Source organism: Anastrepha ludens, chromosome 3 (assembly GCF_028408465.1).
Source record: "Anastrepha ludens isolate Willacy chromosome 3, idAnaLude1.1, whole genome shotgun sequence".
Lineage (NCBI taxonomy): Eukaryota > Metazoa > Arthropoda > Insecta > Diptera > Tephritidae > Anastrepha > Anastrepha ludens.
In genome coordinates, this window is record NC_071499.1 from 27,661,776 (window position 1) to 27,686,513 (window position 24,738).

The 24,738-nt window shown below is 36.9% G+C and overlaps 2 protein-coding genes across 6 annotated transcripts in view; both read left to right on the forward strand.

Annotated features, from left to right (window-relative positions):
• The window catches only part of LOC128857242 (nuclear factor of activated T-cells 5), an 85,000-nt gene extending 72,054 nt beyond the window's left edge, over nucleotides 1–12,946 (forward strand). For all 5 annotated transcript variants that reach the window (XM_054092897.1, XM_054092896.1, XM_054092900.1 and 2 more), the window contains 3 exons: nucleotides 5,054–6,713; nucleotides 6,796–7,049; nucleotides 10,825–12,946. In XM_054092897.1, coding sequence (XP_053948872.1) covers nucleotides 5,054–6,713; nucleotides 6,796–7,049; nucleotides 10,825–10,829 — 1,919 coding nt within the window. In that variant the 3' untranslated portion in view covers nucleotides 10,830–12,946. The remainder of the gene's footprint in view (nucleotides 1–5,053; nucleotides 6,714–6,795; nucleotides 7,050–10,824) is intronic.
• A 10,758-nt stretch (nucleotides 12,947–23,704) lies between these two features.
• On the forward strand, nucleotides 23,705–24,686 carry LOC128856320 (uncharacterized). Its single transcript, XM_054091617.1, has 2 exons — nucleotides 23,705–23,880; nucleotides 23,946–24,686. Exons 1-2 carry the CDS (start codon nucleotides 23,844–23,846, stop codon nucleotides 24,353–24,355), a joined length of 447 nt encoding a protein of 148 aa, XP_053947592.1. The 5' UTR covers nucleotides 23,705–23,843; the 3' UTR covers nucleotides 24,356–24,686.
• Nucleotides 24,687–24,738: the final 52 nt, after the last annotated feature.

Here is a 24,738-nt window from a genome sequence, read left to right on the forward strand (position 1 = left end):
TTTCTGTGGTTTATTTTAATATTCTTATGTTATTTTTTTTTGTTTGTTTTTGTTTTGCTTTCTTAACCTTTTTTGTTATCTTTAACCATACCATTTAGTTAGGCACAAAACTAAAAAACAAAAAAAAAATCAAATTTTCTTCCTTCCAAACAGTGACTTCTACAATATAGCTAGTGGGCAGAGCAAAAGAGCGAGATCGTCAACGTTGGTCGTCCTCCCATTCACTCATACAAATTGGGCTTTTCTCTTTTATTCCTTTTTACAGGTTTTACGCGCACCGAGCGTTTTCGAATGCGAAAGAGTCCATTGCATCTAAGTACTTTCCAACCCCACACCTATGATAATTTTTATAGTACATTCCTACATAATAGCTTCCCACACATGAACACAAACACAAACATATGTTAAGTGAATTCACCTAGAAAATAGTATTTATTTTTACATTTAAGCGGTGCGGTTATTTTTTAATTTTTTACATTTAACCTAATTAGTTGTAAGTAACGACAAAAAAAAAACCAAAAAATCACTATTTATAGTAATTGCATTAAAAAAGTTTATAATGCTAGGAGTGAAATATAATTAAAAAAATGTGGTAGGAGATTACTTTGTGGTGTATTGCGTGTTGGTGGGGGAGTGAGCTTAGTGGTGTGAGTGAGGTTAGGAAACTGATTTAGACTTTAAATGAGTGTGTGTGTGTGCGTGTATAAAGTATGCGTAAAGAGAGGCTTTTAATAAGTTAGGAGTTGTACATTTCTTATAAATAAATATTTTATGGACTTTATTGAAATACCGTAGATTCATTAAAAACAAAAAACAAATGCTTACAGATAAGGAAACTTTTCCACTAACAAATTTTTCTCAATAGCAAATTTCTTTTTAAACAAAGTTCATCTTAATTAAAATAATATTCACAAAAGAATAAATAGAACTGCTCCACATAGACGGATTACAAAAGTAGAAGGATAAAAAACTCGCTCGCAATGAAAAATTTTTTTTAAAGAAAAATAAAGTATAGAGTCTTTCAAGATGCTGCTGTGAAATAAAACTTGTAAAAATTTAGATTCCTTCAGGTATTTTTATTCAAAACACGTTATTGTTGTTGTTTTAAGGGGTTAAGGGTAGTCAGAAGCCCAAAAAGATTCAGCTAAAATCAATCGGACAAGAGAAATTAGTTTTATTAATAGATAATATTGTGCCTCATCGAAACTGTTTTTTTTTTTTTTTTTTTCAAAAATCAAACAGTATGGCGGCCTCAGGAAATATTTTTCAGATTTTCGAGAAAAAACCTGACGATTAATTGTTAAAAAAAAATCGAAATTAAAAAAAAAATCTTTCTATCAGGTACGAGTTCTTTTTATCGGTTTTTAAGTTACAGTGATCACCAGTTCAAAAAACTAAAGTTTTGAGAAAAACTCATTTAAAGTTTTGCTATCGATTTATGTAGAGCTATACGAATTATTTAATTACTTACTTCATGAATGCCTAATTGTCGAGAATGTCGTGCTGTCGATTTTGAAGGCTGTTCAGCAACACTTTGCGCTACAGCAGCGCAGCCGCAATACTCTCAACAGAACGTTCAGTTTTTGAAATACAACTGTTATGTTCACTCACTTTTTCGTTAACCCTTTATAAGGCAGAAGGATTCAGAGTAATAAAATAACTTGCGCTTACATTTTTGGCATGTTTTTATTTATATAACAAAAATAAACTTAAAAAAAAACACTAATTATTTCGGAAGTTTTGGAAAAATAGGTGGTAAAAATATTCCCACTGCCCGTCTACAGAACCACATGCAAGCTGAATTTGAGACATTATTTTCTATGAAATTGTGCAAAACAAGGCGTGATGCAAAGAGGGACATTACACTTGCTGCATTTTATTTTGCTACGCTTATCTTTGACCTTTGTGCTGCACAATTTACAGCGTCGGTAAGTCTCCAACTCTACTGGCATATGGTCACCTACGTTTACAAACCGCAGTTCTTCAGGTACTGCATTTACAGTTTTTTGATATACCTCTGGGCATGCTATGCGTGATTTCTTGCAGATATATCTAGGCCAGCTTGATCTTCTTTTTCTGCTGCTATATCCACTAATCAATCCTCTGGCAACAGCCACCCGAAATTCTAAGTTGGTAAACTGTTCTACTCTCGACGTTAGGGAATATAAAATGAAAGAGTTAGTCAAACTTGCGTCCACCAAGAAGTAGAATATCCGCAACCACCAGCGTTTACTTCTCCTTCAGACAGCATACGTCCCCTTCTCTTGGTCAAAACGGTCGACACCGCCCATTCTTTTGGTGTATTCTTTCACAACCATAGGACAACTTACAGTTTCCCTGGTGCCATTTTTTTGCGTTCTTTGTACAGTTGTTACTTCCACTTTAGGATGAAATGCAGTTGTCAACAATAAAACCTCTTTAGTGTATTGCCACACAGTAAATGCTACACCTTGTTTAGTTCTCTACTTGAATTCACCTTTTTTCAACTTTAGGCTTTTGTTTCTGCCGTTTCTTTTTGTGTTATTTTTTATTATGTTAGGTAAAATTGCTCTATTTCTTCTTACTGTTCCTGTGGCATAAATATTTTTTTCATACAAGTACTGCATGAGAGAAAAATCGCAAAAAAAGTTATCGAATGTAACATGAGACTTGAAATCTTCCTGTGCTAATTTACTTGACAATTTCTTTACGACATTAGCCCCTAGACCCTCTTCTGTTCCTTGCCCTGTTTTACCTGTATATATAATATTTCATAGTTATACAAGTACCCTGTGCTACTATCACAACAGCACCACACTTTATAGCCCCTTTTTATGGGCTTTAGCGGCATGTACTGCTTCAAACTGGACCTTCCTTTGAATAGTATCATGGAATATTGGGAAGAGGAATTGAAGGCATTGTTTTGAAATGATTGACTAAGTAAAGATATAAGAGGACGAATTTTATACAATTTATCAAAATTTACATCTTCTCTACTTGGTTGTTGACTATTATCGTTCAAATGCAAAGTCTCTAAAACTTTCTTGAAGAGTTTTACTGGCATAACTTCAGCTATTTCATTCACACGAAATCCAGGATCCGATGACCAATATAAATCGATATGTGGAAGAATATGATAACCCATTATAATGAGAATGCCTAAAAAAGCACTAATTTCCTGTGTGTCAACAGGCTGCCATTTTTTTATATTTTGCTGCTCCGCATACAAGTTTGTCTGAGTAACAATCAAATCGAAGACTTCATCACTAAAAAATTTTTGAAATGCGCTACTGGACGTGCTCTCCTATTCAATAAATACCGAGGTTTTATTGTCACCTTATCAAATTCATCGGGATCTGGCCTGGATGTCCAGAAAACCTTGCCCCATGACTCAACTTCACATTCAGATTCATCAGTCAATTCTTGTTCTAAGGGTGATGATGACTGTACTATCAAAGGCTCTTCTGGCTGCGAATTACCTAATTGTGAACATAGTGCTATTGTAGATGTACCTGACTCGGAACAACTGTTAGGTGTAGAATTCAAATGAGTGGGAGAATTTTGTAAAAGGTCACTTGAATCATCAAGTGCTTGAAGTAACCGTTGTATTGTATTCACGTTGAACTCTTCTGCCTCATCAGACTCAAATCCGTCTTCTGAGCCATCATCGGGCATGTCCAACATCTGCTCAATATCATTTTCATTCAAATAGCGCGGCATTTTTCATGAAAACCTGAGAAAAGAAGGAACTAGTTCAACAAATGTACATAACACGCCACGGGCAGAGGGAATATTTTTCCCACCGAGTAAAAAGTCTTCTCACATCTAAATACGATAGTAACTTGTAAGGTAAAGCAAACAACTTGTAGAATAAATATAAATACATAATAAAAAAACAGTTTCTTACCTCCTTTCAAATAAAAAATATGAAGATTCACGGAGTAACAAATTTTCTTTCAAAATTACCGCAATTTTTGACAGCTAGTGCCGCCAAGAAAAAATATGTCACACAAACGTCATTTTTTTTTTTTATAATAATAAACCAGACCTTCTTAGTTGCCAATGCAACAAATTAGGACTCCTTTGATAACTTACATAAAAAGATAAACAAAGTTTTTGTTGGTGGTAAATATATCGCCTCTGCCTTAAAAAGGGTTAAGTTTTACAATTCGGGCATTGTTTTCAATGTTTGTAAATTCGAGAACTCGTTTATGCTTTTTTGTGCCTGATTAAATAAGCTTTTCATTAATTTGGGTAATAAAATTAAACTATTTGAGTCAGCTACTTTTCTGAGAGCAAATGCCAAAAAAAAAGCTCGTCATTTCACAATTTTTTTTTTTTTCTTTCAAAAATAGAGTTTGAAAAATGTTTTATTAAGTTTGCAATTTGTTATATGCAAGTGTGAAGAATTTTGTTTTTTATCACAAAATCGTTGAAGGTACTTCACTTCCTCTACTTTTCCAAACTGCTTTTGTACTCGTATTATTTGTTGTTCAATGTACTTTTGTATGCGTGTGCGTATGTGTATGTATGCGCATGTGTGTGTGTGTGTATCAGTTTGTGCGCAATTGTGTGATGCACTCAAAGTAATTTCCCCAACTCATCATCCAAACGAAATCCAATTTCTGTATTTCCATTTGTGTATTTATTTATTTTTTCACTTCAATGCAGTTGATGCAAAATGTAACGAAAAAAGATGCAAATATCGATGTGTAATAAAGCAATTTGGCTGATGAAGGATAGTAACATAAAATTAAGCAAATTAGAAATATCATTAAATTTAATCAATAGCCATTAGTCGTAACATTTAGACTTGAGAGAAGTAAATTATAAGTCGTAGCCCATACAATTTAGTTCGTAAGCGCATATTTAAGTTTTCGTTAAAATATATATTTACATATATTCTCAATTGCAAAAACAAAAAAAAAAAAACAAAAGAGTAACTAAATATGTTTGTCCACATTTTCAATGAAATATGGTTTTTATTTATTTTTTTTATTTTTTAACCACCGACATTCTACCATTTCTTCACCCTTTTTGGGCGTTATTAACAAAGTCTTATGTATATTTGTAGATGCCACCTCATATATGGATACATCGAACGCTATTGCGCCAGCAATGGGTGGAGCTGCTGGTGGTGCAGCCCTTTGGCCAGCCACGGAGACCAAACATGAAATCGATTCCGGTATGATGCCACCACCAATCACAACACAAATGCCGATGGGCGTACGGCGCCCTTCATTGCCCACAGCCACGCCCATGCTAACGGATCAGCAATTAGCACACCTGAACGTCGCTGAAACACTCAAGACTGAGCTGATCGACGAAACGTCGCAAAGTTCGTTGGCGGAGGCGATACAAACGCCAGATGCCGTTATGGCCAATTGCGGCGCTCCCATCAGTCCCAATGCAATGCAATTTCACTCGCACTATGACCGCAAGACTAGCATGGACACAATGATGTACGATTCGAACAGCATGCCTGCATTTCCAGTGGCACCGCCGCCCTCCGTAGCTGCCGCCGTTGAGTTGGCCGTGAAGACGGAAATTGCCAAAGTTGTGGCACAACAGCAACAGGCAGTGGCAGTAGACAAATTCATTACCGATTTGGCTAAATCCACAGCAGTGGCCAATGACCCGACCGTGGCGGCCGTTGTTGCCGCAGCAGCAGCAGAGGAGTCGCTTTTCGGTGGCGTCAATAGCAGCGTGGGCACAGTCATTGATCATCCGTTCGCTGGTATTATGCAGCAAGCTAATGGGCCACAGCAACCGGCAGTGCTCGAACGCAGCTTATCCATATCGAGCAATTCTTCCTCTCACTCCAACGGCTCAAGCGGCTCTTCGCCACACTCAGGCTTAACAGCCACTCTTTCTGTCTCGCCGAATAATTCACTCAATGGACACAATTCACCCATTACGCAGGATATTATCTTAAATTCGGAACCTGCGGCGGTGTTAAATGCAATGCCAATGCAACAACTGCTACCTGCTCCCATAGGGGGCAACGGTGCTGTAGCTGTGCCAGCCAATGCGGTGGTGGAAGCCACTGTTGCCGTGCCAGGCGCGGCCACGGGTGCAACAATCACCGATCCCAATGGCGGCATCTCCACTGAAATGATTATGAATCCTGCAGTTTCACCGTCCACGATTTTGTGTTCAGCTAATGGTGCTGCCACCGCTGTAGTGCCGAATATCATGGCCCCGCACCAAGTGACCATGGCCAATTCGATTTTGAATGATATTGCCATGCAGCCGCAACCAACACAGCAAGATGCCGCGGTAGCAGCACTTGCGCTCAGCAATATTATAATGAGTCCTACAAATCCAACTGGTGCGGTTGTGGATAATGTGGCCGACGTGGAACAGGCAGCTGACCAGCCAGTTGCTGTGACAGTGGCGACTTCCACTGCTGTTAGTAATATGATCATCAAAGCTGCAGCCGATTTAATATCTAATCAGGAACAACAACAGCAGCATCAACAACAACAACAGCAGCAGCAGCAGCATCATCATCATCAGCAACAGCAACACCATCATCAGCAACAGCAACAGCAACCGCCACCACAAGCATTAATAAATCCGTCAGCGGCAGCAGCAGCGGCGGTGGCCTCGACTGGCAATACAAGCCCCTTGGTGAACTTGCTTCTAAATCACCCCGACGTGCCGCCATCTGCAGCTGTAGCAGCAGCAGCAGTAGCAGTCAGCGACGTGCAATCGCAATTCTCATTGGGCATGTAAGTGCGGCTCTACTATTTTGTATGGCGCTGTATGTAATACATTTGAATGCTCTTTAACTATCCTTTTGTTTCGCCACAGCCCTCCCACTTCCCCACAGGAATCTCTCATAGTTGCCTTGGCCACCGAAAATTCATTGCAAAAATCAGTCGCCGCAGCTGCAGTGACCACAAATGGCGCTGTTGTTACTCAACAAACTTCAGCGGCCGCGCCCGGCATTCACGCTGGTGCGGCGGTTGGGCCTGTGCCCCTACAACCGCCGATTCCGCAAGAGCTGACCACAATGTCGGACCAAGACTTGATTAGCTACATCAATCCCAGCACATTTGATCAAAGTAAGTTAAAATGGCTTTTATAATTATTCTATTTCATGCCAAAAATATCGCCCGCTTTCTAGTTTTATCAAGTCGAACCTAATTTTGTGCTTTTGGTGTCCATGGCAGAAACACTCTGATGTAGTCCTTTTTAACATCTTACTCCTACTTTCATGAATTAATAACAGCAACAAAACGATATTATTTCAACTGGCAGAATCACTGTCCTCGTCGTCGTATAGCAATTACAGCTCAGGGTGAGCCAGTGCTTTCTTCACAAGCGTGGTCCATACGACTCGGTTCATCGCGTCGCTTCTTATAGCATTTATAAGACAAAAATCTGCATCAACATCGTCTGCCCATCTTCTTGGGGGTCTTCCACGCTTTTTACTATCCATAATAAAAGAGTTGAAGGTCTTTTTCGTAATCCTGCTGTCGTCCATCCTGAGTAGGTATCCAAGCCATCTCAGCCGCTGAACTTTAGCGAAACGCACAATGTTTTGGCCTGATATCAGCTGTTCGATCTCCTCATTGTATCTTATTCTGTATGATCCGAACTTCCCTTACTGCTCCAAATATCCTTCTTTATGTTAGTTGTCGTACCCATGAGACGGCGGACCACATTCTGTGCGTCTACCCGGTCTTCGCTCGAATAAGGCTTGAGGTCTTTGGCACTAATACGTTATGAAGCGACCACCTTGGCTCCTTGGCACCATGAAATCTACTTAGATTTCTTCAGAGATTTAAATAAAGTTCAAAAGGGTACCCGAGTGCAGTACAATGGACTTAGGTTGTCTGAGTGCTGTACTTGCTAGTTTGTCCCGCCAAAAAAAACAAGCTTCGCAGCCATATCTTAACACTGGTCTTATTAGCGTTCTGTAGATTTGTAGGTTATACGACTTCGATAGTAATTTATTTTTGAGAAGTTTCAGGTGAGCAAAATAACTTCTATTAATAGTATGAAGTCTATGACTCACACTGATTAGGGGATCTGCAGCACTGCTAAGGTTTACAGTCAGACTCTTCACTCAATACTCTTCACTTTGTGAAAAATGTATGAGCCGATCTCCAGGTTACCGTAGCGTGTGGCGTCTAAAGACCCACCGAGGTATTTTGTATTATCGACATTACTTCAAGGCCGACTAGCTTTGCTTTAGTTATCAGCTCCAGTGTACAGTCAGCAAGTGCGTGTTGGTTTCTCGCAACGATAGTAAAGTCGTCAGCGTAGCCGTAGATCTGAACGCTTTTCGCGAAAATTGTAGCTCCAGGGTCGATATCGCTGAGTAAAAAATTTAAAACTGGGTTAAATATGACGGTAGAAAATTTGTCTCCTTGTTTCACATCTATGACAACATCAAATGTGTTTGAAGTTTTTTCTTGTATTGCAACTCCTTGGATGTTGTTCCTGTCACGGTCATTCGGCACTGCTTGCCGACGAAGTATTAAAAGCAGTTTGGATGCTGTCAAAAGCTTCTTTAAAATCCACAAATAGGCAGTGGATGTCGGACCATCTTTATAAAATTAAAAAAAAAAAATTGGATATTACAAAATATTGATCAGTAGTTGATCTGTTCGCTCAGAATCCATATTGATACTCGCCTAGAATATCCTCTGCCACCGGATTAATTCTCTCGACGAGTAAAGGGTTAAAATTGTTAAAAGTTACGATTTCAAATCAATCAAGCATTTTTAACTAAGGAATTTTTAATCAGTGTGTGGGGGACCTTTATATTTTGCACGGACATTTTGAAATAACAATAAATATTTTGAAACGTAAAACAAAAAATGCTTCGTAAGACAACATGAAATCGAAAATTGAAAGATTAGCTCGGCCAAATAACACATGGGCTAAAGTGTCAAAGAAAACACTTTTCTTTGTTCAAAATTAACTTTATTCATCAACTTAATTTCCATTAAGAAAAACGCAATCATTCCATCTCCGCTCTAACATTTCAATACCACTTTTGTAGAACGATTTATCTTTTGCCTCAAAATAGGCCTCAGTTTCAGCGATAACCTCATTATTCGAGCGAATTTTCTCACCGGCGAGCATTTTTTTAGGTCTACGAACAGCCAGTAATGATGGAGCGGAGTCCCCATAACATTGCAAGCCATTGCTTCCCTTGAACGGTATTTTTCCGCATCGAGAAGCAGTGCAAAATTAAAACACGAATTTTTTTTTGATCCATTGTTTTGAAAATAACAAAAGTAGTGTCACTCATGAAATTTAACAGCTGTTTTTTTAAGCTTTAATGCATCTATATCAGGACCGTAACTTTTCAGCCCATGTGTTATTATGTTCTAGAAATTTTATTTTGTTGTAGAAATTTTGTTTTGTTGGAAATTTCATTATGTTGTAGAATATTTGGAAAAGAGGCTTTTTATTTTCTTAATTTGCAGTAATTGTTTGAACTTGTCAGGCATAACATATTCGGAGTCTTCAAAAATAAAAAAATAAAAATAAAAAATTGTCAAAAATTACATGAAAATATTTTTTGCTATTATATTTTCCAATACTGTAAATCATTATCTATGTACTCTCGCCACAATTCCGCTCGATATCGCAAAGGCCCGGAATCCATGGAATACATTTCGGCAAATGGCTCAGCCAACTCGTTTAATTAATTACATAAAGCCTCTTCTATTCGCGACTTCTCTGCTCGCTATCTCTCTGCTCGACTAACTTGACGAACAATTTGCATGCGAAAGCAACAACAAAGTTATCGAGCAAGATTCGCCACTAGCAAGTACGGTTATACCTTATAAAACTGGTATAACTCACTATTTTCACAAACAAATGTAATTTCAGGCAGCTCTATTCCAGCGTTGCCAAGATATGTTCATTTATACCAGTTGCTTCATCTATTCATCACTTGCTAACGCTTGGCGAAAAGATAAGGCCTATAATCTTCTTCTTCTTAATTGGCGCTATAACCGCTTACGTGATTTTGGCCGAGTTTAACAAAGCGCGTCAGTTCGTTTCTTTCTCGTGCTAACCGGCGCCAGTTGGACACACCAAGTGAAGCCAAGTCCTTCTCCACCTGATCTTTTCAACGCAGAGGAGGCCTTCCTCTTCCTCTGCTACCACCAGCTGGTACCGCATCGAATACTTTCAGAGCCGGAGCGTTTGTATCCATTCGGACAACATGACCCAGCCAACGTAGCCGCTGGATCTTTATTCGCTGCGCTATGACTAAGTCGTCGTAAAACTCATACAGCTCATCGTTCCATCGCCTGCGATATTCGCCGCTGCCAACATGCAAAGGTCCAAAAATCTTGCGCAGAATCTTTCTCTCAAACACTCCAAGCGTCGCTTCATCGGATGTTGTCATCGTCCACGCTTCTGCGCCATACGTTAGGGCAGGCATGATGAGAGTCTTGTAGAGTGTTACAATAGTTTTGTTCGTCGAGAAAGTACTTTACTGATCAGTTGCCTACTTAGTCCCAAGTAGCAATTGTTGGCAAGAGAGATTCTACGTTGGATTTCAAGGCTGACATTGTTATCGGTGTTAATGCTGGCTCCTAAATGCACGAAGTCTTTTACAACTTCAAAATTATAACTGTCAACAGGGACGTGAGTGCCGATACGCGAGTGCGCCGACAGTTTGATGACAGGAGGCACTTCTTTTTGTCCTCGTTCACCACCAGTCCCATTCGCTTTGCCTCTTTATTCAGTTTGGAGAAGGCAGAACTAACAGCGCGGCCTATAATAAGATTACATATAATTACTTCCATTACATTTTGAAATCTAAGCTTTAATTTAAATTTTTCTTTTCTTTTCTTTTTTTGATTTTAGTCTAAAAACGTATCTGGCGGCGCTTACGGAAGGAAGAACAACGAGCGCGGTACAATTTTTGTGTACCGTTGACAGCATTCAGAGGCATTGATTTGAGGCAATGAATGTTTCACGGCTACAGCGCAGAGGTCGTTCGCCCGCTTGCCACTAATGCGAATTGAAGAAAAATCAAATAGTGCCGCATTCAATACGGCAAGTGGAGAGAGCCAGCCATGGCAACTGCAAAACACTAAAACTAAAAATAATAACAATTACCTATTGATTAACAAATATGAAAATATGAATAACACACATCAAACATTCTAACATGCAAATATTTTAAACACACACATATATACATGCATATTTTCGGTCGGTGTGTCTATGTAAACTTGCCTATAGGCAGTGAAAACTTTGGTGTAAACTATGTGTAATGGTTGAATGCCCCTTAAAAAACGAACTTGCATTAACTTGTAATTTTAAGTTTGCTTAATTTCATTGTGGCAATGTGGACTCAAGACAGCAAACATACATACATACAAAAAATACGAACCATCGCATTTTTCACATACATACCACAAATATATGCATGTCGCGCATAGTGACGTCATTATTCAGCAGTTTTTACTCCCAAATGTACAAATTAACAGATATGGAATTGTCTTGTATTGGTAACTAAAATGCATTACAACTGATTTGTTCCCCAAGGCGCGGACAAGTCACAAGAACAAAAGTCAAATTATCTCAGAATGAATGAAAACAAAACAAATTACTTATTACTGCCATAAGTCAAGTAAAGAATTGAACTTCACTTATTTCTATTGATAAACTTGTATGTAAGAATTGAGAAGTGAATTGCACACCCCCCCTGGCCCTTGTTTATGTGTGCATACACATGAGGAGGGGGGAACACATCTATACATACATACAACTATATAAATGTATATGTATATTTTTTTTAAATGTTGAAAACGTAGTATGTAAAACATATTTTTGTAATTTGTAACTTATACATGCATACATACATACATACAATATATTATAATGCATATATACATGTACATATACAAAATTACCAGTTGTAATATTTATGAAAAAATGAAAAAATGAAAAAACTAAAATTACTATGTATATGCAAGTGCAGCAAAATGTAAGGCGAACGAATTTGCAACAACGGGTCTATAAGATAATAAGTGAGAAGCCGTTAAATTTCAATAAATTGTTAGTTAAGAAAAGTGTTATTAGGTGTGCTGAAAATTTGTGTTTGATTTAAAGCGAGCTGCAGGCCGTTAACTACATAAGAGATACATGAATATATTTAATTTTGACTGGGCTCGAAAAATAAATTGAAAATGTGTGCTTGTTGTACATAAAACTTGTTCATAAAATAAACTATATTATACACGTATTTATATGATTTCCTTCGTTAGTGTGCACTTTTAGGATATTTAACGAATTGAATGTATACAGTGACCTGTGCTTTATGTGCACTTAACAATTGAATTGAAAACAAAAGCGATTAAAGCAAAACTATTTGGTGCAAAATTTTTATTGGTAAACTATTTATAATACATATATATAATATATATACAAACAAACAAAGCTGAGAGAATATTGTGAAAGACTTTTTGATAGTTCATTATTATCATAAATATATATATATCTTTTTTTTTATTAAAATTGTATTTTGCGTTATACTGATAGGTTAGCCATACATGTAAGATGAAATAAATATAATACTTTATTTGTAATTCAAGTTAGAGTTGCATCATAGTTTTGTGGTGAGCCAGATATGTTTGGTAAGAAATCATTTAATGTGTCCTTTGGAGTTATTACACACTGACACATGCGTCTTCTTCAAAATCTTGTTTCTTATTTCTAAATCAAACTGATTTTAATGCTTGCAAATGTCTCATATTTTCCTTTTTTTCTACTGATACTTGCAAATTTTGAATCCATATACAGTTTGTGTTAGCTTATTTTATGCAAGCGAACTATCATTACATGGAGGTGCTGCAGCTTAATGATTAAATTATGCATCGAAAAAATAAAAACGCAGTTTTAAAGAGCGCTAATTATGACCCCAATATTCACACGTAAATGAATATACAATTTTTTTTTTTATAAATAAAATAGCAAAATGGCGGCGCTACAGCTGTTCAAACGTGGCTCCTTTAAATTAAACTGAATTGAATCAAATAAAATAAATAAAAAAACATTTAGTTAAATTTAGTAAAAGAAAAAAAAAAAATTAAATTAAACACAATAAATCAAAATGAAATAAAATGAATAAAGAAAGTTTGAATTAAATCAAATTAAATAAAACTAAACTGACTTGAAGAAAAAAAAAATAAATTAAAAAAAAAATACATTAAATAAAAAAACTATAATTAAATTAAAATAAAATAAAACAAAATGAAATAAAATAATTAAAAGCAAATAAAATAAATAAAGGAAAAAATTTAATTAATTCGCCGTAGCAGAATGGGTTGGTGCGTGATTACCATTCGGAATTCTCAGAGAGAACGTTAGTTCGAATCTCGGTGAAACTCCAAAATTAAGAAAAACATTTTTCTATTAGCGGTCGCCCATCGGCAGGCAATGGCAAATCTCCGAGTGAAAAAGGTGCTCATTAAAATATCCAGCGTTCGGAGTCGGCTTAAAACTGTAGGTCCCTCCATTTGTGGAACAACATCAAGACGCATACCACAAATAGGAGGAGGAGCTCGGCCAAACTCCCAAAAAGGGTGTACGCGCCAATTATATAGGTATATATATACAAGTAAAAGAAAAAAATAAATTTGAATTAAATTAATTTAAATATAAAAAAAAATAATTCATGAAATAAAAAAAGCTATAATTAAATTAAAATAAAATAAAGCAAAATGAAATAAAATAAAAAACAAATAAAAGAAAACAATTTAAATAAAAAATAATAAACAATTTAAATAAAAATAAAAAAATAATAATTAAATTAAGTAATAGAAGAAAATAATCATTGAACTAAACACAATAAAACAAAACTAGATAAAATAAATAAAAATAAATTTGAATTAAATTAAATTAAATGAAACTAAACTGACTTGAGCGAAATTCCCAACAAACTACGCGGCAGAGCAAGAATACCTGTAGAGCCATCCGATCCGGAAACCATCCTGGAGCTACTGAAGATCGGAAACCCGAACCAACCCACCGAAAACTGGAAGGTAGTTAAGGTGGAAGAGCCTTCAGGAAACTCCAGACATGTCACGCTGCTCCTGGACCAGGAAAGCGTTCAAGCACTGGACGACCGCAAGTGGATTGTGGCATTCGGGTTCATCACCACTACCATCTGGACCTATCAGCCGAAAAATCTCCTCGCACCCAGCGAAGAGAGTACGGCGGCCCCCGAGATGGATGTCGATAAGCCTCTCTCACAAGCTTCGACGATTGAGTCCGACTCGGAATCAAACAGCGAACTTGGGGAAACTTATTCAATATTCAACTCGAGGACGAGGATAGACTTTAATTAGCGAGGATAGACTAGTTAGATGACGCGAACGCAACAGTTATTGAATGTTCATCTAACTGTGCTGCAGATTAATCTGCATCACTCTAAGGCTGCCTCAGCAGCTCTCATTCTTCGTCTCTCTGACCTCAGAGAAGACATCATTCTCATCCAAGAACCTTGGATATCAAACGACAAGATATGCGGCCTGAAAGATAGACACTACACCTTGTTTCAAGGTGAGGCTAACGTCAGGTCGTCAGGTCAAATAAAATAAATAAAAGAAGAAAAAATTAATTAAATTAAGTAAAAGAAAAAATAATTAAATTAAACACAATAAAACAAAATGAGACAAAATAAATAAAAATAAATTTGAATTAAATTAAATGAAACTAAACTGACTTGAAGAAAAAAATTGAATAAATTACAAAAAAAATACATTAAATAAAAAAATTATAATTAAAATAAAATAAAATAATTAAAAACAACTAAAACAAATAAAAGAAAAAAAATTTAATTAAACACAATAAAACAAAATGAGATACAAATAAATTTGAATTAAATTAATTTAAATTAAATTGAACTAAACTGACTTCAAGAAAAAAAAAATAAATTAAAAACAAATACATTAAATAAAACAATTGTAATTAAGATAAAATAAAGCAAAATAAAATAAAATAATTAATAACAAATTTAGATTAAATTGACTTAAACTTAACTGAACTGAATAAAATTAAATAAATAAAGGTAAGAAAATTACGTTAAATTAAATTAAACTAAATTCAACTGAATCAAGTAAACGAAATAAAAGTACAACAAAAAACTTACAAAACCAAGTTAAATAAACGAATAAAATATAATAAAATTAAAATAAAGTAAAACAAAATGAAATAAAATTAAATAAATTTAATTTGCGTCGTGAAATGTACAGCCTCTTGAAATCTACTGAAATCAACCAGACAAAAATTTGTCATTAAAATAAGTTATTCCACTTTGAACTTACCTATTTTTAACGAAAAAAAATGAAAATTTGAAGAGAAAAAGAAAAAAATTACACTTATTTTTTATAAATAAATTTATCGAAACAAAAAAAAAATATTTTTAGTGATAATTAACCTTTAACGGCCGAGAACCCTTTTTGTAATACTCGCCCATATGACGACGGAAAATTACACTGAATATCAATGCGACAGATCTGTTGTGAATATTCCACAATATTTACGCCTTAAAACGTTATATTGCGGTAAATATTTCTTGTCAGTGTATGATCAATAAACCAGAGATGTACAAAGTTGCAATATTTGTTAAAGAAAACTATAGCGATGACAAATAATTGAAATGAAAACTCTATTTTTTTCGTGTCCCAGTATTGGGGCCTCACGTATTCTACGCATACATAACTATCATACTATGTGTCCGTAGCGGGGACATGCAAAGGCCAATATGTTAAAGGATATCCCTGTAAAATTTTAAGTTCATATCTTGATTACTTTTTGAGTTATATTCGACAGCGCGCAAAAAAAAACGTATTTCGAGAAAAACGCAATTAAAGTTTTCATTCTTACTCATCTTTCGTTCGACGCGCAGCACTTTACTGACTTTTTAGACGTTCTATTAAGCTTGAAACATTGAAAAGATATGCTTTAGATTGTAAATGAATTTTTAAAGTAAAAAAAATTGTATATATGGAAAATTTGAAAGTGATGGATGAGCTTGCCCCCCTTAAATATCTGAGTTTTATTTTTTTTTAATTCTGTTTTTTCTTTTTTCTTACAAAAACACAAAACAAAAATAAAAAAAGTGCACTTTTTACATTGAGCAGCTTATTTGAGGTAAAAACATACATAAGTACATTCTTTGATTATAAATATATTTTTAATATTTAATGTGGCAACCATTTTGAGACATAACCTCCTTAAGCCGCGTTTGCATTGAATTGAACAATTTTTGTGTCATTCTCTGGCCCATCAATTTTGGCCTGCTTTTCTTTCAGTGCATTTTTCAAGCTTACTCTGTTGCAAATGTTATTTTTTCTGACGTTTTTCCCATTTTAAGTTGGGAGACTGGGCTGGTGGTTCCATAACATGTGGACGTATTCCAAATAAGCCAAGTCTGCATTATTCCCGACTTATGCTTTGGGTCCTGATCTTGATTAAACCTGATGTTTTGTCGTGGACTTTTTCGGCACTTCAAGGTAAATTGTCTTTTAGTATTCCCAGATACCTGTTCTTATCCATAATAACAACAATGGCAGCTAAATTTCCCACCCCTGATGCTGCCATGCAAGTCCAAGTTGTTACACCTCCACCATCGTGTTTTACAGTCACACGCAGATTCTTCAGCTCATAATAGTGAATGACCAATTCGCGTTGTTTAGTTGTTGTACGCTGACCCATACTTCAAATTATTAATGTTTTCTCTCTTTGAACGCCACAAAGACAATAAATCTGCACAAGAGTTGACAAAATAAAGTAGCAAAACTCACTGCAGAGCCACATGCGTGTTATTAGTAAACATAACGGTACAAATTTCCTTTCAAATTCTTTGCATCAGATAAGCTGCTCAATGTGGAAACCGTTTTTGTTTTTTTTTTTTTCTTTTAGTTTCACATGTTTTCAGAAAAAAGTAAGAATGTAATCTTGAAAAGTTGCATTTGCAGGAATTCTTCAGAGCTGCATCTTTATTTTTGCCATACAAAATTTAGTTAATAAGCTGCCGCACTGAAATCTTTGATAATTGTCTTACCTCAAATTAGCTGACACCGACTGTATGCAGCGATTTTCAAAAACTAATTCACTAATTTATCTTCTTAGTCTGCTCCTTCTTCTGAGTATAGCAAAGAAACAAAATTTCTGAAGTAAATATAATATTTGTATCACACCTAGTGACCTAGGCGTCCGCTGCTAACTCAGGCTCAGCAAATTTATTTGTAAAATTTGCTATATAAATAAATAAATCAAATGTTTGTATCAATAGCCGCAACCGCTAACCGAAATACGAGGTTATAAGTTGCCAGCCCAACCTCTTGGGCATGTAAAATTAAAATATATAAAATTAAAAAAAAACACACAGTTAAGGGTACAGATACCTGTAAACGGCCATATTTCCCCTGATTTTCATTAAAATCATTTAAAATGAAGAAGTCAATACATTTTTTTCAAAATTGGCATAGAGTTTATTTATATATAATATTAAAGTAATATAAACAATTTTTTTTTGTTTTAATAATTTAAAATGGCAGATGTACACTCAATTCTTCCAGGAAGGTCGCAGCGGGGCTTCTCAATCGGTGGGCATTGTAGCATCGGCGTCAGTGACCTGAATACAAAAAACCAAAATTTTTTTTGTTTATTAATGTCATAATTTCTATATGAATTAAGGGGTTACATGGGTTTCGTCGGGTAAAAAAAGGCCTATTTTCAATATATATTTTTTTTTTTTCTATGTAAAAAATTATTTATTTTATTCAAACTTTTTTTTCTCTCTTATAGATACATATTTAGAGAATAATTTCTGAAATTTCCGCGTTGTCAGCATAACTCCTGACAGGATCATCGAAAATGAAAAAACAAAAATAAATGTTTTAGTTAAGACCATAAACTCGTGATTGAACGAAGAAAAGAAAAATGTAAAAATTGGAATTTTGGCAGATATTTTTCCAATAAAATTTAAAATTTCGGTCAAATTTGCTTGACATTTTGCTTTTTTTAAATAGTTGTAATTGAAAAAAAAAATCCTTCGTTCAAGCACGAGTAAATTGTATCTCAAATACCTGTGTAAAATTTCATCAAGATCGGTTGAGTAGTTTTCGAGGACATTTGACAACCGACTTTGAAAACACGGTTCCGAGAAAAACGCGCTTAAAGTTTTGTGTAACAATAAAAGTGGCTTGGAGTGCACACCTTCCAAAGGCTGTATCTCCGCAACTATTATTCGGACCGACTTGAAAATTTAGGATAATATTCTTGAGATGTTGTAGAAATTGATAAGCCAAAAACAAAATCGATTTTTTGAACCCACGAAACAAATGTAACCCCTTAAACCAAAATGGAAAAAATTTCGCGGAATAAAATTTTCGAAAACTTGTAAATTCACATAGAAAGTAATATCATAAAAACGGTGTGTGCAAAATTTCAGGGAGATCGGTCAATAACTTTTCGAGTTACCGTGTACGCCAATTCGAAAAATATAGTTTTGAGAAAAACGCGTCTAAAGTTTAAATACAACGTAACTATACCTCTCCCAGCGCTCGAACGCAAAGAATAGAGTCGTCACGGTTGACGATCTATAATATAAGAAATACTTAAATTTACGTTCTAAAACTTTTTTGAACTTTAAAGGATTATATTAATATAAAACAATTCAAAATTTTACAGGTATCTGTCCTCTTAAGTTTTATAAGCGATTACCACTCGGTAACCGCTAGCAAATGTCCGACTGCATAAGCATTTCTCTTCAGCAAGATTTCTCTCAAAAACCGTTTAATTTTTGCTTGGTTGGCATTCCACATTTGCAGTAAAAAAGGCTTAAATCTGTTGAGATTACATGAAATTGAAATTTGAAAATGTCGAGCCAAGGAGCACCAGGAGATTTGGTGGCTGCTAAAACACTCTTTTAGCCTGAGTGTATTTAAAGCTCTGGAAAGAGGGTAGATAGTCAAGGGAAGAAGGAGAAAAGTAGCAGAGAAAGAGATAGGAAAGAATGGAGACAGAGATAGAGATAGTTAGTCCTGTGAGAATTTTCTAGATTCTTTGGCAAATCTGTAAATAGAGAACGAATATTACTCATTCTCATGACATCGGAACCCAAAACTCGTAGCCTTGCTTTAGCAAAGGCAAGACACTCACAGAGAAAGTGCTCAGTGCTATCCGCCTCCTTCAAGCACGACAGGCACATTGGGTCCTCACTGATTCCAATGGGTTGTGTCCTGTAATGATATCGACGATCAACCGATCGTTTTTCCTTCCAAGTTTTAGTAGAAAGTTTGATAGTTACATGCTTTAACAGCCGTTTAGGCCGAACTGCTGCTGTGATTTGTGGTTCGCATCTTGAAGTTTCTTATTGCCAAACGCAGCGTCTTGCATTTTTTTTTCTGCCAACTGCGTACAGCAGTAACGTAAATTGCCGCTGCGATGCCTCTTTGTCTGCCGGGTGGCAACCGCTAATAGAAAATACTTTTCAATTTGTAAAATCTAAAATTAGTATTGTGATAAAGTGCTGAATTTTTTGTCTATATTAGAATATGAAGAACATGAGTGTTGGATAAAAAAGTATAGAAATGAAAATTTAATTAAATTAAAAAATAAATAAATTTAAAATTGATTAATTAATAATGATTACTATGCATATGAGCGTATTTTTAGGTGTTTTTTTTGTTTCTTCGTTGTTTTCGCAGTTTTTACACTACAAATGATTTCTTCCCTATATTTGGTTTCACACACAAAATTGGCACCTAACCAACAAATATATGTATGTAGGTGTCTATGTATGTAAACGTATTAAGTTAAGTATGTATTAAATTTAGTGTTAAGTTAAGAACAAAGAGAAATAAACAACGCAGACCTTAATAATTTTACATGAAAGTGAAGTGAAGAGTACATACATACAAACATACATACATACAAGGATGTCATGTGTTAGTTGTGTCATGAAATGGCGCTTTATTGAGGATTATTTACAATCGATGAGCTTGCTTGAGATATTCCATTTGCTAAGCTGTCTGCATACATACATACATACATACGAGTAGCATATCTACAAATACATATATAACGTTGTCTTTCTGTTCTATAAGCGTTATGTGAGCATTAATATAATTGTAATACATACAGCGAAAATTTTAACAAACAAAAAAGTACAGAACAAATAAATAAACTTATTTCAAAAACATATTTGATTTTGAAAAGATGAAATGTTTTCCTGATGTTTATTACCCACGCAGGGTACAATATATAGTATAAACCTTATAAATAAAAGCTGTTAAATTGTTAATGTCTCAAATTTATAATTAAAACCACCTGCATACAAGGCCACAGAAGTATTTCAACACACAGGGTAGGCGAGTAGGTTGATGAGTGGCGTTGTGTGGTGGATTGTTGCGTTTCGTGTATTGCTGTGTTATATACACTGTTATATGTAAGTTGTAAGCTATGTGAATTATACTGTGAAGAAGATATTTGTATAATTGTTTACTACACTCATACATACATACATACATACATACCTACATTAATGGTTTCAGATAAATAAATAAGTGGATAAATTACATTTGTGGTTTTGCTTCAAATTTATTTCATCTGGCGGATTGTCTCAATAAATACAAGTTAGTGCGTTGGAAGTTACATCCCTCGCAGGGGCGGTTTTAGTTCAGTCCGCGGTTTACCTGGGCGTTAATGACGGTGAGTGCCGTTGTGGTGCTATGCACTCTTCGGAAACCATGCTGGTGTAAGGCTGCGGTCAGATGTTTCGTAAAGAGTGGAAGTAGAAGGGCTTCAAGAGTCTTCACTACTGGGGAAAGGAGAGTTATCGGACGATAGGACTCCCCTTGGTTGGCGGGTTTTCCAGGTTTTAGTAGTGGGACCACTCTTCCTGATTTCCACTTGTCAGGAATAATGAGAGTGGCCATAGGCAAATTGAAGACCCTTCTACTCCCAATGGACCCAGCTTTTTCAGCATCAGCATGTTTAGTCCGTCAGGGCCAATGGCTTTAGATGGTTTCATATGGTTGATGGCCCCCTGAACCTCATCGCTATAGAAAGCAAGCGGCGCACTGTTGTATGCCAGTTTGTGCAGCCGTCTCGTGGCACTACGTTTGGGTCTGTCGGCCGGAGGATGCAGAATAAATTGCCGGCTAAAGTAGCTCGCGCATCTCTTCGGATCCGACGAAGTACAATCGTTGAAGGTGGTATCCACCTTGTCGTTGTGCTTCGTCGGGTTCGACAGAGACCTTACGGTGGACCAGAGCTTGCTCACACGAGAGGTGAAGTTGCAGGACTTCAGATGCTCTTCCCATTTAGTCCGCTTATGTTGGGTTACCAGCTGCCGGGTCTCCAAATTGAGATCCTTTATGCGAGGATCCCCGGGATCGGCCTGGCGTAGGAGATCACGCTCGTGATCGTGGGAAATTGGGACGTATGTCTCGGATCCTTCCAGCGGGTATGAAGCGAGCCGCGGCGGATATGATCACCTTGCGAAATGCGCGTTCGCCTGCGCGAATCTGGTCCATTTAGCTCTGTTAAAGTTGACATATGACCGGTGATCCGCGACAACAAAGTCGGCAGGTTTCTCGATCGAGATGATAATGGGCAAGTGGTCTGATAGGTCGCCAGGTTATGCTATTTATCAGACTTGCGCTAGCAATTGTGATGCCAGGCGAACTGCTGCAATTGCCCACTACCCTAGTAGGGGCGTTGTCGTTTACAGTGCTGAATGTCAAATCGTCTATCTGCTCTGCCAATAGCTGTCCCCTACGATCATTCGGCAGGCTTGAATGCCAAAGATCGTGATGCGTATTAAAATCACCTACTACCAATCGGTTTTGACCCCTGATGAGCGCACCAATATCAGGGTGATATCCTGCAGGGCAGCAGGTGACAGGCGGTATACATATATTAAATATTTCGAACTTGGTATCGCCTGACCGGACAGCAATCCCTTAACATTCTAAAGTGCTGCCCCTGCGGACCGTTGTCTCGTTCGCGAACCTTTCTGTGCACGTTGTAGCCGTCCCTGGTAATTAGGGAGGAGCTAGCGTGCAGTTTTGTCTCTTGGACCGCAGCTATCATGATACCATGTTGGCTCATGAAATCGACCATCTCGTCAATCTTACCTGTAAGTCCGTTGCAGTTAAATTGTAAAAGTCTAAAACTCCTCGAGAGTATGGTCGTAACTCGGGAGATGAGGGATGCATGGTGTTGTCTGCGTTGGCCCTGCTGTGCGTTTCGCAAAAGTTGTTGTGGCCTGATGTTGACGGGCGGCCGCGCCACAGAGGGCGGTTGCGGGTGCAGAGCTCTACAGCAGGGGGCAACGTAGTCGCGTTTTCACTCACGGGTGGTGCGCAGGCCAGAGCACCTCCGAAAGTGGGACTAGCCATTGCAAGAATTGCACTGGACTGTTGTCTGGTTCCGAGGAACTCTGGTCTGACTCCCGGAACAGACTGTGCGGGGCACCAAGCGCTACTGGTTTGCCCCCGCACTGGGATAGGAGCAGGAAGGTTGTGGGTCAATAGGGGAGTTGTGTTGCGCCTGAGGGCTCCTTGCCGTTAAGGTATGGTTAGTGGCGGCAGTTTGACGTGCCGGCGCTGAGGACGGTATCGCCGTTGAGGCAGGGGTCGCCTGATGACGGGAGCAACACGTGGCCACATACCTAGTGGATCACTCCCTGTGTGCCTTAAGGCCTGAACAGGTCTTAAGATGGCACCACGTTGCACTTATTGCACCTAACGCCAGCCCTGAAGAGAATTATTTGGAGCAAACGTGCTACGAGGGATTGCTCCTGTGACGAAAGATTGGGGGTGGGATACGGTACACTAGACAGGACTACTTTACTGGGGCGGCAGCCCTTGGTCGGAAAAAACCCGAGTCATTCCGGTAACGTAGAAACGGCTGCCATGGGAATGGATATTCCGAATCGCGCAAAACAGTGTATTGAGGCCAGAAGGGACTATTTTGAATAAATAAACTCGAAGTTATCTGAACAAAGCTTCTGTCGTTTCTATTTTAGCTCAGTCTTGTTTATTTTTGACTTCACCTTGTATTTCAAGGTGAGTTTATATTATGATTGTGATGCTATCTAATATACTAAAGCAAAAACAAAAAAATATCCCATTAACGTTTCGTTGATTGCAAGTTTAAAACAGTATCTCTCAACGGAAATTGTGCCGCATTTATTGCTGGCATTTTAGTAACACGCAAAAATCGTCGGGAGAAAATTTACGACGCATTTGCCTACTTTGTCCAAAGTAGCACTTATTGGCAAGAGATAATATCCGTTGGATTTCAGGGCTGAGGAGGATGGTTTCATGTATATAAGTCTACGCAAGTGGTAAAATCTCTGATTGCCATTCACTTGGGAGTGCATATGAACCAAGCAGCTCATAACTTCCGGGCTTTGCCCACGTATTCTCTGGGTAACTTCCGAACACCCGTTCGAGAGCGAGCTAAAGTGAGAAGGTGAAGTAACCCAGGATAGCTGGTTGTGCGCTGGGTTTGGGAACCCGCCACGTAAAAATCCCCCCAGTGAAGAGGAAAACATGAAATTATTTAGCAGATTATAGTACAAAAAATGCATTCTGTCACTATTTCTGTTTCTTCCCGAGTTCTTAAAAAATACCCTTTATCGATATAATATTCACAATAATTATCTGTGGAAATCGATATTTATTTCCCATAGCTAGACAATTTATTTATGCACGAATGTCAGATGAGAGAAAGAAAAATGTGAAAATAGAAAACAGAAGCAAAGTTAGAAAAATTTGTGCACAGTTATTATAGAAATAAAGCTATCCAGTGTATATTCCTAAAACAGTAAATGCAAAAGGCATGCAAAGAATAATATGGATTTTTTATTCGCTCCTCTGCCTGAAACGAATTGTAAGATTTGTCAATTGGGAATATACATAAAATACAAAAACACAAATGTGCACTTCTATTTACAGTTGAAATGAACACAGAAGAATTACGCTTGTGGCAACGGAATGCAATATTTGAGTGTGAGTGCGACAATTTCATTAACAGACGCATTGAAGCTGGACAAATGCACCAAGTGGCACCACCGCTATACGAATTATATGGAATTGATGCTGCGATACAGCACCATGGATTGAGGCTGCCCAATATGTATGGTAATAGTGAGCAGAGTAATAGCGGTGACAATAACAATCGACATGGGGATGGAGGCAACCATACAGATGCTAATGCTAATATTGCGCCACCACTTCGTCAACGACGCAGGCTAATGGCTACAAACGCTGAGGGGGATCGTGACAATATGCTTGACAGACTTTACCAAGAGGCTTTATTTTCAGCTTTTCGAACGAGAGGACTGAGTGCCATCCGAAATCCTTAATGCTGACGAAGGTTGTTGTTTTTTTTTTTTTTTGTTTGGCGACGGTTGGAGGTGTAGCAATGCCAGCATCAACAAATGTTAGCATATATAATATTTATCTTTTAGTGTTTAATTTTAATTAAGTGACTTCAATTGAATTCAATATGAAAAAAATGTATGAATTACCTAGTAACTATCGCGAAATGTGTGAAACTTGACGGAAAATTTTGAATAAAAGCCATAAAAGAAATTGTGTGGTTTACCAAAGTTTGCCAGCGAACTGAAAAAATTTGCTTGAAGTTTTGATAAATATAAAGAGATAATTTTATGTATTGCAAGAGGTTCTACTTAACTAGTTTTGTTATTGAATGGTCAAAAAACGGTGCTAATACGTAAATAGTTGT